The sequence below is a fragment of the Epinephelus lanceolatus genome, chromosome 5 (assembly GCF_041903045.1).
Source record: "Epinephelus lanceolatus isolate andai-2023 chromosome 5, ASM4190304v1, whole genome shotgun sequence".
Classification (NCBI taxonomy): domain Eukaryota; kingdom Metazoa; phylum Chordata; class Actinopteri; order Perciformes; family Serranidae; genus Epinephelus; species Epinephelus lanceolatus.
The window spans coordinates 37,322,831-37,335,946 of NC_135738.1; the positions used below are offsets into that span (position 1 = coordinate 37,322,831).

The 13,116-nt window shown below is 40.4% G+C and overlaps 1 protein-coding gene across 4 annotated transcripts in view; it reads left to right on the top strand.

Annotated features, from left to right (window-relative positions):
- The window catches only part of wt1a (WT1 transcription factor a), a 31,598-nt gene extending 18,802 nt beyond the window's left edge, over nucleotides 1-12,796 (top strand). For 2 of the 4 annotated variants that reach the window (XM_033635988.2, XM_033635991.2), the window contains 5 exons: nucleotides 3,971-4,070; nucleotides 7,567-7,711; nucleotides 9,251-9,340; nucleotides 9,737-9,820; nucleotides 10,198-12,796. In XM_033635988.2, the coding sequence (XP_033491879.1) occupies nucleotides 3,971-4,070; nucleotides 7,567-7,711; nucleotides 9,251-9,340; nucleotides 9,737-9,820; nucleotides 10,198-10,319 (541 nt within the window). In that variant the 3' untranslated portion in view covers nucleotides 10,320-12,796. Of the gene's footprint in view, nucleotides 1-3,970; nucleotides 4,071-7,566; nucleotides 7,712-9,250; nucleotides 9,341-9,736; nucleotides 9,830-10,197 lie in introns of all 4 variants that reach the window. The other 2 variants (XM_033635987.2, XM_033635990.2) reach the window with 1 other exon arrangement.
- The last annotated feature ends 320 nt before the right edge of the window (nucleotides 12,797-13,116 follow it).

Genomic DNA, 13,116 nt, shown 5'->3' on the forward strand with positions numbered 1-13,116 from the left:
TTAACTCCTCAGCACCGCCACCTCCCACCTTCACTAATCAAATTAATGAAGTTGGAGTTAAAGGTGTTTCAGTCGAGAGTCAGAGATCCATGACTAAGGTGCCCCAACGTGTACATTACCTGCAACTACCAACTGAAATGCCAAAAAATGTAAATAATGACCATAAATAAAGGAGCATTTACTTTGATTAACACCGTGTCGACCGCTGACGTAGTCTCGATGCCTCTCCTCCTGTCCTTGGAAATGGCGAGGCAGACAAAGAGCACCTTATGTCCACTGGGCCATATACTGAACGTTCCCACTGCAGCAGCAGCACAGGATGCAAACTCCCATCCTCCTCGTTTGGTTAGACAGACTGAAATATGACACATTTCATAGACAAGAGCTTTCTCTTTCTCTGTATGTTATCATTAGAAGATACGAGAGGCAACACCAGCAGCTGTGTCACACAGAGCAGGTTTTGTTCTGCTCTTGAAGTATTAAAGCTGTTTGTGTCATTACTGTAAGCGTTTCTGTAAATGATGAAATGTCAAGTCTAATTGATCAATTATCTGAATAACAGGCAACTATTGTTTTTGTCGAAACAAATTTGATAATTATTTAATAAGCTATTCTAAAGTTCAGATGAATTAGATTAATCAATTATTAATTTTCAAATCTAAATGACAAATATTCCCTGGTTTCAGCTTCTCAAAGATGAGTTTTTACTGCTTTTCTCTGTTTTATATAATTGTAAATTTAATATCTTTCAATCATGGATGTATGTATAGGACTATACAGTGTAGGAGATGGGGCTCTGTTCATTTCTATAAAAGTTACTCAGTGGCGCATGAAGCCAAAAATAGTTTGACTTCCCAGGTACAAAATGACCCGCATCTTCCTCATGGTGTACCCCCAGGAAGCAGGCACACTAAAGACTTCCCAATGCCAAGCCACTAACTTTCGGTTTAGCCCTAACTGAATAGGGATAAATGGGTTAATGGGCTAAACTGTTTGGATTTAGTTCAAAGCCTGGTGCTGTTCCTGGGGGCTTGCATTGAAAATATCAGCGTGGACTCTGGGAAATTGTGATGGATATTTTTAAGTAGATTCATTGCTTAAAAAAAAAAACAAAAGTCATAGGTAGCAGTAATGATAAAGCTTCAAATTCAGAAAATGAAATAGATGCGGCCAAATCAAAACTCTTTCAGGCTTTGCTAGCATGCTATCATGCACACAGTGACAAACTAACAGCAGGTATAGTGTTTATTATGTCCACCAAGTTAGATTAATGACCTTAAAGGGAAATTTCGGTTTATTTCAACTTGTCTCCTATCGTCCTAAATTTGTTTCAAGTGACTAGTGACATAAAAATAATAGTTAGCATGTTAGCCGTTAGCCTAGATACAGCCGGGGCGCATAGTAGCGTCAGACCTGTTAAAACGTAAGTGAATGGGCATACTTCAAGTGCAAAGTTAGTCCACTAAACAAGCTTTTTTTCCACAAAGACCGCCTCATATCGTTAGGATGAATGTCAGAGAACATAGAGAAGACGACACATAAGCGTGTTGTCTTACCTTACCGGTGTGGTGCCATGTTTGTTTACCATTTAGCTCTGCTTTCCAAAGCACGGCCGAAATATTGCGAGAACAAGCAGTGATCTCATACCGTGCCTGAAATCTCGCGAGAACAAGCAGCAACAGCTGGAAGGCAGAACCGGACAGTAGCCTGAAAGGTTCATTCATTTATTTTATGAAAGATTTATAGAATAATGGCTGACTTTTTGCCAGACTTCGACTTTGTGGAGGAGGAATTTGATTTTGCAGAGTTTGATGGCCGCCCTTATTTATTTGAGCCAGAATACACTGACGAAGAGCTTCGTGAAATTGAAGAACGGAGGAGGAGAGAGAGAGAGGCGCAACAGGTAGAGGACGAATGGCTGCTGCAAGGCTGCGTAGCTCTGGAGATTGGTGGTGTACCTGTGGATGCTGTGCCCCAATGCACACAGAAGAGGAATGCCTCTGTTGCAAGGAATGGGACCGGTTGCAGCCTTATTTTCAAGGTCTGGATGTGACCGAGGACGAGACACCTCCATCTGGAGTAGTATCCAGCTTGGCTTTATCTAGAGCTCGCAAGATTTCAGGCCTGGTATGAGATCGCTGCTTGTTCTCGCAATATTTCGGCCGCGCTTTGGAAAGCAGAGCTAGAGGGATAAACAAACATGGCAGCACACTGGTAAGGTAAGACAACACGTTTACATGTCGTTTTCTCTATGTTCTCTGACATTTATCCTAATGATATGAGGCGGTCTTTGTGGAAAAAAAGCTTGTTTAGTGGACTAACTTTGCACTTGAAGGTTGCCCGTTCACTTACGTTTTAACAGGTCTGACACTACTATGCGCCCTGGCTGTATCTAGGCTAACGGCTAAAATGCTAACTATTATTTTTATGTCACTAGTCACTTGAAACAAATTTAGGACGATAGGAGACAGGTTGAAATAAACCGAAATTTCCCTTTAATAACCTCTAAGTTAGATCAATTAGCAAATGTTAGCATGCTAACATTTGCTAATTGGCATTGGACACAAAACAAAGTTAAGGCTGATATGACTTTTATTATTTTTGTAGTTATTTTGTCATTATTGAAAGTATTAGACAAATTCAAAGTTTGACCTGACGATCAGTGTTTGATGAAAAATTGACGGGTCATCAAAGTTGTTACGATGCATCTTCAGGGGAACCTGAATGTGTGTACCAATTTTTATAGCAACTAATCAATGCAATAGTTGTTGAGACATTTTGATCTGGACCAAAGCGGTGGACTGGCTGACTGACATGCTATCCCTAAAACCATGCTGCTCGCAAGGCTAAAAATATAATCTGAATAAATACTGCATAGAACCGCACAAAGTAGCCTACTGTAGAGTTCTGCATTCATCCTAGGCTACATGCTTCATTCACATAGAACGGTTCCTATGATATCCTACAAACGACGTCCTAACGAATGATGTTACATCCTTGATGCACTATTACGTAATTGACGTAAAGTTACAGAGGTTAGGTCAAGGCAAGTAAAGTTGCTGTGGGTAGGTTTAGGAAACATGACGAGGACGTACCTTAAAATAACTCAAAATTCACTCGGTTCCAAACACACGTCTCCAGGGAAAAGTCCTGGCACAAGGTACACGTTTTGTGACCCATCAACCACCCCTACCTGCCCCCTTACACAACCGCCTGGAACTTGCTCACGTGATCTCAGCCTTTCGAAAATCCGTGGGATGTGTATGAATTTGGGCATGTTACTTTACATATGAAAACCTATGAACAGTTTGTGAGAACAGCCTGCATGGTTTCATGCGGTCAGTTTCTCTGATATCAGTTCTGTTTAAATATAAACACCTCTTCCTTTACATGGGCCAGCTGATTTTGTATCTGGGCTCATTGTGCCAAAGGTCAAAGTTGAACATCTAAGACCAGATGTTTTACACAACCCCCCCAACTACACATGATTGGTCTGTGTTTTGCATTACAGGCTGTATATGATGAGGTGAACATGTTTGAATAATGATACTTTAATGGCGCTACCTGCAGTCAAACAGAATTTTATGCTCTATATATCTGCCACTGTGTTACACTGTATGGATTTATAGCATTGAATCATGTTCTTGCATCTTGTTACATGATGTCTCGCTGCTTTATGTTCATCCTACTGTATGTGGCAGCTGTCTATGCACAAACCGTCTTTTTACCTGTGACTTTTTGTGATTGGAAAATAATTTAGTGGCACAGGATTTGCAATTCTGATATGTTGGAGCTGAAAATGTTTCAGCTGTCTACACTTGGATAGCTAGAGTTGCTGCGCAGCTGTATCTGAGACAGCTGGTCAACTGTGTAAAAGTGTTTAACTGAAGTCAATTTTCTGACTTTTACATAAATTGACTGTTGATTTAATTTTATTTTTCATCACTCCTCTCACTTTCTGTGTTGCCAGCCATACAGCAGGCTACGACAGCGACCCCAGCACCCCCATGTTGTACAGCTGCAGCACACAGTACCGCATACACACACATGGAGTCTTCAGGGGAATACAGGTAAGTCTCATACTGCATCTCTCCACATGTTACTACTTTATTTATTATCAAGAGGACATAGTGAGGTCCAACAGCTCCTCTGTCTTTATTGTACATGTTTTTTATACACACATTACTTTTACACACTCTGTAACGGTTACCCTGCATAAAAAAGACACACTGAAAACCCTACAGACACAAAAACACGTCAGTGACACAAAAGAAAGAGCATAATTTTAACATTTTTAAACGAGTGGACTGAAGGAGATGAGCAGTGGAGAGCCTGATGCAATGACCAGGCTATGTGAAGAGGAAATACTGATATGTAGCAGAGGAGAGATTTACAAACACACACACACACACGAATGCCTTCACGTGCGCGCACACACAAACATGTTGTGTCCACACATACACAGAGATTTTTAAAGGCTGCTCTAAAGGCCAAGAGGAATCTTTTTCCACAAATCCATTAGCAGTGGTGAAACAGACACACGTGCCTGTGCACACACACACACACACACACACACACACACACACACACAGTTACACTGTGTAAAGATACAGTTTCCATACGAGGATCAGCATGTTAATAAATCATTAGATTTTAATTATTGTCTGTCAGCAGCTCTAAAGGACGGGGAGCAGAGATTCTCCAGACCTGCTCTTAGTCCACAGCAGGACTTTTTAAAATATTTCTTTCTTTCTTTCTTTCCTTTTGGGGCCTGTTTCATCATTCACCATGCTCCTTTTCTTCCTTTGCTCTTTTTTTTTCTTCTGTTCATAGAAATGGATTGTACAACACACACATAAGAGGTCTGGCTCAGTGCAAAAGAATAAACCAACTCTCACTCTCATGCCTTTTAAAGTATAATTTAGGAGCTGCTAAAACACAAGATAACAGATCGGGTAGCAAAGTGATGCTTTGCTCGGTAATTTTTATTACAGGGATTACACTAATTCTCAGTCACTGCCAAAGGAAATACAGATGACAGCCATGGAATTTCATTCTTCATTAATACGGGTTTATGACGAGCAACAAATATTACACAGCTTGTTAAAAACTAAGTACTATGATCAAGAATCACGTAGCAAATTACTGAATCATGGTTAATTCTATCACTCTATCAATCAGGCAGCTTTGCTGATCTGTGACTAGCAACACCAGACTGTAATCCTGATTACTGTAGTAAGAAATGCTGCGTTAGTTGTCAGTTATTTTAGTATGGAGCCCCAACGTGTTCGATAATAAACAAATAACTAAGTAACTGTGAAACAAATAATCCCATGAATAAATTATGAAGAAGAACCAACAATTCGTGAAATAATTCAACATAATATTAAACTCAACACATTATTTTGACATGCTTTACATTCCATCATTGTTATTTTCATGAGAATTTTCACTTTCATTTAGGAAAAAAAATATTGCAAAATGCCCCCTCTCAATTTCTTTTTAATTGTTTATTTTTATTTAACAATGGAGATGTTACCAATTTCTCTTCGTGACAGTGGCTATCACCACCCCAACACCTTTCAGCCAATCACATGCCCCCAGCCTCTCTGACAGCTGTGCTAGGCAGAAATCTCCCTTCTGTCTTAAGCCCCTCCCATCAGACAACCAAGGGCACCTGCACAAGCTTCAAACATTAACCCATTGTTTCCCATAAATTGATTTATTTAATCTTATTTCATTAGAGTTGCAATGCATTCACTCAGCCCGTTCTTGCCCTGCTCTCTGTCTCTCTGTTTATCAAACCACAAATGAGACCCCACGGTCCCTCCGCCTCACTTCCCTCCGCTGTAGGCTACTTCGCCAGGAGGAGACAGACCTTCAATCAGTGACTGTAGGGGTCTGTATATGAAAACCTCCAGTGCCTGAAGTCACAGCTGGCTGGTGGCCAGCAGCAGTGCCAGGTATAACCTGTGTCACAGCAGCAACAGAAAGACTGTTGATTTGGCAAGGAGTTGGAGCTGTCTGGTCCCCTGGCAGTGGTTGGATACAGGGTGCTGCAGCCGCTGACTGGGGGTTGTCCTCTGGAGCTGCTTCTTGCTCTCCTCCAGCGAGGTGGTCTGCAATGGTGAGGAGTCAGGCAGAGGACACACTATGATTCAAGGGTCTAATTAATGTTAACTACTACTACTGTAAGGCTAAACTATTTCTCTCCATTTCTGAAACGCTTTGCCAATATTGACACAGTTGTTTTGTTTCATTTATTGTCAGACTGTCTTATAGACAGACTTTTTAGGTTGCTTTGCAGTGTAAGCAGCTGTTGCCAATGTTGGAATAATATTTTTGTCTGCAGGATTATTTGCCATTGAACCAGGAAGGTGCGCACATGCATGCACAGACTAGCCAATAGGAACAGCCTCTCTCTGAAATGACTTGTGATTGGCCTGAAGTTGGAAGTCTCCCATCATGGGCTAGATTTTCTAAATCCTGAAAATAGAGCCAAGAGGAGTTTTCTGTCAGTCCACTTGAATTACAATATGCTTAAAGTTTATTATGGGATTTTTGCCCAATGATGCCAAAATGAAACTGCCTACCCCAGCTTTAGGCAAGTTCAACATCCATCCATGAGGACCACTTATCCTCTTGAGGGTCATGGAGGGGCTGGAGCCTATCCCAGCTGACATTGGGCAAGAGGCAGGGTACACCCTGGACATGTCGCCAATCTATTGCTATTATGTTGAGACAGACAACCATTCACGCTCACATTCACACCTGCGGGTAATTTAGAGTCACCAATTAACCTGCATGTCTTTGGACTGTGGGAGGAAGCCGGAGTACCCGGAGAAAACCCACGCTGACACGGGGAGAACATGCAAACTCCGCACAGAAGGGCTCTCTCCTGGGATTAAACCCTCTTGCTGTGAGGCGACAGTGCTAACCACTACACCACCGTGCTGCCCACAAGCTCAACAACTGCTACCAAATTTAGGCAGTTAGCACCCGTTAGCTAGAGCAGCTAGAAGCTGCTGTTGTGAATAAAAACAATACATAGACGCAGTCAACCTCTGCTCTTATTTTGCCAAAATTTTCTATCTATATAGTACATGCAGGTTTATATTTTCACACCTGCTTTTACTATATAGATAGAAAATTTTGGTTTTGTCTCTACAACCATGTGTTACTTGTTGTAATTCTTCTCCTGCAGGGTGAGCAGTGAGCAGCAGGGCTGTCATGGGGCGCTGTGGAAGTGGGTCTGTTTAAAAGGCGTGACTAACAGCTCCCTTTGGGCTGCAGTCAGTCTGGGGTCACTTTACTGCTAATTCCCATCTAATGAATATATGAGCATTTTATTATAATGATCCCCATGAGCCAGACACATCACATGCACTTATTTACACACAGGACAGATTTAATTGCCTGTTTTCTAAATTACATTTTACCGGTTCAATTATTAATGTCCAGGGAGAGTTTTTTTTTATTTTTTTATTTTGCCTCGAGTGGTTTGGATTTAAATTATATGTGTGTGTGTGTGTGTGTGTGTGTCTGTGTGTGTTTGTGTGAGTGCAGGATGTGCGGCGGGTGCCCAGCATTGCTCCAGCCATAGTGCGGTCAGAGAGCAGTGAGAAGCGTCCGTTCATGTGCGCCTACCCAGGATGCAACAAACGTTACTTCAAGCTGTCTCATCTGCAGATGCACAGTCGCAAACACACAGGTGAAACCAACAGAAAATGTGCTGTGATATTTCACTAAGCCTGTTACATAACTGCTGACAGCTGTATTGTTTGTGCCAGTGGTTCCAAACACACCTCCCAAAGGCACCCTTACTGTCAACGTGATCTTCACACTAAGGTTTTCTGTTTGCCTTCTTAAAAAGCTTGAAAGTGATATTTCCACTGGCCCCAGTTTTCTTATCTGCTATTGCCAGAAAATACTTACTGGATCGTGAGCATGATTTATTGGTCAACTGTCAAAATTAAGAGCAACTGTTAGCAGCAGCAGTTTCACAGCTCTGTGAAGAGCTAAGTATTTCCTCCCAGGCTCTACCTAACAGGAGTTAGCTAACACTTGGTCGGACCACAACTTGAAGACATTCAGGTAACACAGAATTCTGAGAAAACCAGCAAATGAAAAGATTTAATAAAATAATTCAGAATTGTTGCAATTTAAAGCTACAGTTTCTCTCAACTTTTATAGAACAACTTTTTGTCATACTTGTTGAAACTGTCTGTAATCTGACAGTAGTACATCAGACGGATAATCGTTGAAAAAATTGAGTTACTTTGGCTCCTCCCAGTGCTTCTAAAGGCATTTGCAAGAATACACTTCACCTGAACTTAGTCAGCCCAGTGAATTAAGTTACTTCTTTCTCAGACTACAGCTGCTGCGAAAGGCAGCAAAACATCCTCTCATTTTATAGTTATAGTTTACTAAGACTTACCATGGTATGAATAAAGGTTACCTAAGCTTCAAAACCAGCCACAACTCAGCCCTGAACAAGAGTAACTGTTCACTACTGACCAATCAACAGACTGCAGTGTTCACAGCTCCACCTTTTAGTACCAGACCTGTGTGCTAGGTACTCCAACAGAATAAGTGACCAAAAATGGAGACAGTTAGGAACAGTTCTTTTGGTATCATCCACAACTTTTCATAGTGGAAACGGAAAAAAGGTGTACTGAACTGTACCGTATCGTACTGCTTGGTGAAAACGGGGCTTAACACGATGTCTATCACTGCTTGTGCACTCACTGCACAGCCCTCTTCTGTTTACTTGTCTTAACCGTGCACACTGCAATGCAGCGAATGCACTAGCAGTGATTTACACTGTGTTAGAGACCCCACCTGGCTCTGATTGGTTGTTTCCATTCTTGCAAAGCCATTAGGAGCACTAGGAGAAGCCAGAGAAACCAGATTATATGTCTCATGTACTACTGTCAGGATATAGAGTTTCAGCAAATATGAGAAAGTTATTTTATAAAAGTTACCTACTGTAGCTTTAAGTTTCTGTCAATTAGCTTATCAATTAATCGCCTAATTGTTTCAGCTCTACATATATTGCTATTGTACATGAACAGCCACAAGGAGAACAGCAGACGTGTTATTGTCAACAAAATTTAACAAGGAGACATTTAAACCAAATTTTTGCTTTGGGTGTGTGTGTAATCTTTGACGTCCAAGGGGATAAAAAAAAGTGATCAAATAATTTAAAATTTAACTGTATTTCACTGTCTTCTCTCTCATCTTTGTACAGGGGAGAAACCCTACCAGTGTGAGTTCGCAGACTGTGGCCGCAGGTTTTCTCGCTCTGACCAGCTGAAAAGACACCAGAGGAGACACACAGGTTTGATCTGTTTTACTCAATCTGTCTCTGTCTTTATGTTGTTTTTCCTTTCAGTTGGTTGTATTTGCTCTCTCCACTTGCTCTCCTCTGCTGTTTGCATGACAGCCATTTTGTGGACAATGCAGTCTTTGGATATGCACAGTTTGCATTTTGTGTACACTGAACGCTAAAGTTGCTAAAGGCTGGTCAAACTTTGGAATGGCTTCCCTGCAAACCTCTGCTCTACTGTATTTTTCTATCTCCCTCTGTGTGTGTGTGTGTGTGTGTGCGTGTGCGTGATGTTGAACATGTGTTTTCTGTATGTGTGTGTCTGTGCGTGTGAACTTGGGCTTGTTTGTATGCTGTGTGTGTGTGTGTGTGTGTGTGTGTGTGCATGCATATTGTACATGTCTTTAGGAGTTAAACCCTTCGAATGCGAGACGTGTCAGAGAAAGTTCTCTCGGTCTGACCACCTTAAGACACACACCCGGACTCATACAGGTAAAACAAGTGCGTAAACTTTTATTTTTCCATTTCTTCTTCATCCATTCAATGTTCATATAAAGTAACGTAATGTAATGTAACAACATATTTAGGAATGTCAGCATGTATTTATCCTTACTTGACTTGTGCAGTTATTTACAGTACTACATAAAGTCCATTTAATCTTCCCATTCAGACTGTGATCAGCATAATATTCTAATATTTCTCTCGTTTTCTTCTTTCTTTTCACTTGATTTCATTGTTATTCCATCCGGCTTGCATCCTTTCTAAATCCTTCCTCTCCTCCACCTCTTGTCATTACCATCCTCTCCACATCTTCTTCAATCCACCCTCTGTCTCTCCCAACCTGTCCATCCATCCCACCTCTCTCTCAGGCGAGAAGCCATTCAACTGCCGGTGGCCCAACTGTCAGAAGAAGTTCGCCCGGAGCGATGAGTTGGTGCGACACCACAACATGCACCAAAGGAACCTCACCAAGCTCCAGCTGGCCATCTGAGTCTTCTCTCAGCCTGTATCATGGTTTAACATGTAAACATCTGGCTTACATCTGCTTATATATTCTGTCTCCGGTTAATCCAGACCTGGTGACCCTCTTTGCAGCCAAGAAACTAGCCTATGTGGGAACCAGGAGAGTCCTAATGGGTTCCTTAAAATGTTAATAGTAGTTGTACATCTGTTTGACTTTAAGAAGTAGACACCACAGTCTACCCTCCGAGCCAGAAGAGTCTTGACGCATTCAGAATTGTGTTTTTATTCCTTAAGTTGTCAGGTTTAAAGGATAAGACTGGTGATATTCTAAATTTATTCTATTGCCAACAAAGCTCATTAAAAGACCAAAACCAAGAATATGTTACGGCGTTTTCAAACCAACATTAAAACTGCACGAAAACCACAGCCTCCTCAATCAGCTGAATGGGACTACTCTGTTGACACGTCAGAGGTTTGTCTGGCAAAAAAATTTGAACTCAGTGCAACTTCAGTTGGTGAGATGCTGTTTTGGCCAATCATGTACTTGCAAGCACGCTGCATTTCCACTATTTACCGGCAGGTAATGTAAAATAAGTTGTAAAATCCTTCTTTGTATCAGTATAAGCTGCTGTGCAGTGTTTTAGTGTCTGATAAACACCAACAATCACATCACCTGTTGCTCACTAGCAAGTCATCACTGCTCTTCCAGCTACGTTTATTAGCCCCAGACACCAGTGTTTAAGATCAAAACATGATCTTCTCTTAACCATAAACAAGTGGGGTTTTTTTGTGCCTAAACAGAACCAAAACTTAACTACAACATTTTTCCAGATTATGTGAATTGATTTCTCAAATTGAAAAATTGAAATAAATTATATTAAAAGGATATAAAACATTAAAGCCCAAGAGCTTATTTCCATTGTGATCCTTAGGAACGTAAACGGCCATTTAATAAGGTCATTGTGACATTCTGACCATACAAGTTGGTGCAGCAGGAGCCTTCTAACTTACAAGGCTGATAACCACTGCTAACACCTAGTTACTGGAGTAGCGACAGATCAGTGACTGACTTTCTGAATGGTATTTATGAAGCCTGTATCTGCAAAAGCAAAAATAAAACCAAAAAAATTAATTAAAATAAAATAACATTCAAAATGCATGGCATATTCAGCTGCGTATATGCTGCAGTATGACTTAAATTAAATTATAATGCTCATGTTCATTGGAAGGAAAGATCATGTCACCCAGTGCAACAGCGTTTCACAGGTCTATGGCATTGATCCCATCACAATACTTGCTAGTAAGATCAATTCATTGTTGGTTTTGGTCTTATAATTAAAATACAGAATATCACCAGACTTATCCTTAAAAGAAACCTCTCCTTATTTTCAATGATCATTTCATGCAGTCAGTCAGTAAAATGGAAAGTAGCATTTAATTTGAGTTTCTGTTTACCAGTACATTTTCCACAGGCAAGAAATGCTGTGTAATTTAGATGTAAATATGAAAATGTTCACACTACAGTACATTTACTTTACAGAAGGTTCCCACTGCTCAGCGTGAATGCTGGTGTCTTTAACGAGCGTCGAGACACCCTGGTCAAAAAATGTTTCCATAACAATAATGTAGTGTTTCAATCATCCCCAGTAACTGACTATTTTCTTGCCACCCTGTGTACAGTGAGGTCGAAGGTTGCGGTCAGCTACATATATGCCCTGACAACTTAAAGCCTTTTCAGCTGTAAATATCTTTTATGTTGAACTTCTTTGGGAGGTTTATTTATTATCTCTTTGTGGTCAAACATTGCTTTCACTGGAATGCTTTAGAAGGAGTGAGGTGTCATTTTGCTGTGCTCATGCACATGCTGTCCTCTTTGCCGTCTCTTATAGTTTTCACAGTAAAATAATGCTGGGTTTGATTTAAAGGATCAAGTGAAGTGATTAATTTGCATCTAACACCCTCTGAAGTGTTTGCAATGTAAGCTTTAGGTGTTTTGTCTGGTTAGCATAATATATACATTGCAAACACATATGCCTTTATGGTTGTATTTTAAAAGCTGAACTTTTTGTTTTTGAGTAATGTGAGGGTTGGATTTTTTTGTAAGTGCTCAGCGCTCTTAGAGCTAAATTGTCTGAGTCTTTTGTCTTTGCGGTGTGTAAATATTGCTGGACTCTGGCAGTGTTTTAGACACTGCGAGCTCTAAAATATGTCTTTTGGGTCACACTGGCTCTGTGGCCGGGACATTATGGTCAAGATGTAAATAATACTTCTTCACCATGGGAACTGAACTCTTTCCATGGGGGAAAATATGTAACTTAACTGATATATTTTAGACTTGTCTTTGGATGGATCCAGGAAGTGTTTATACTTTAATTTTTCTTTCTTTCATGTGTATTAATATTTGTGTCATAAAACAGCAAATGTCATTGAAACATTTTGTACTGAGATAATTGAAAATGATGGTTTCTCTCTGTTTAAATGTATTGTGACTGTTTTGATACAGTACCAGTTTGCCTCTGTGGTCTTTATTTATTCTTTTAAAAGTTTCTTAATATTAAGTCGGCATTTATTTATTATTCTGTAATATATCATGGCCGTCGTAAAAACCCACAAGCAGGTCACATAGTTTAATCTGTCCAAAGTACTAAAATGTCAACTCCTCCTCACACACAGAGAGACAGTAAGGAAACACTGTTGACGTCATTATATGTAATTCCATCATTTTGAGGATTAAATTATATTTTTGGAATTTTATGCCCCTGACCTGAAGTCACAGTATCTTAAAAAAGAAATACAGAAAGGAAAGCAAAGAGAGAGAAAAAGAA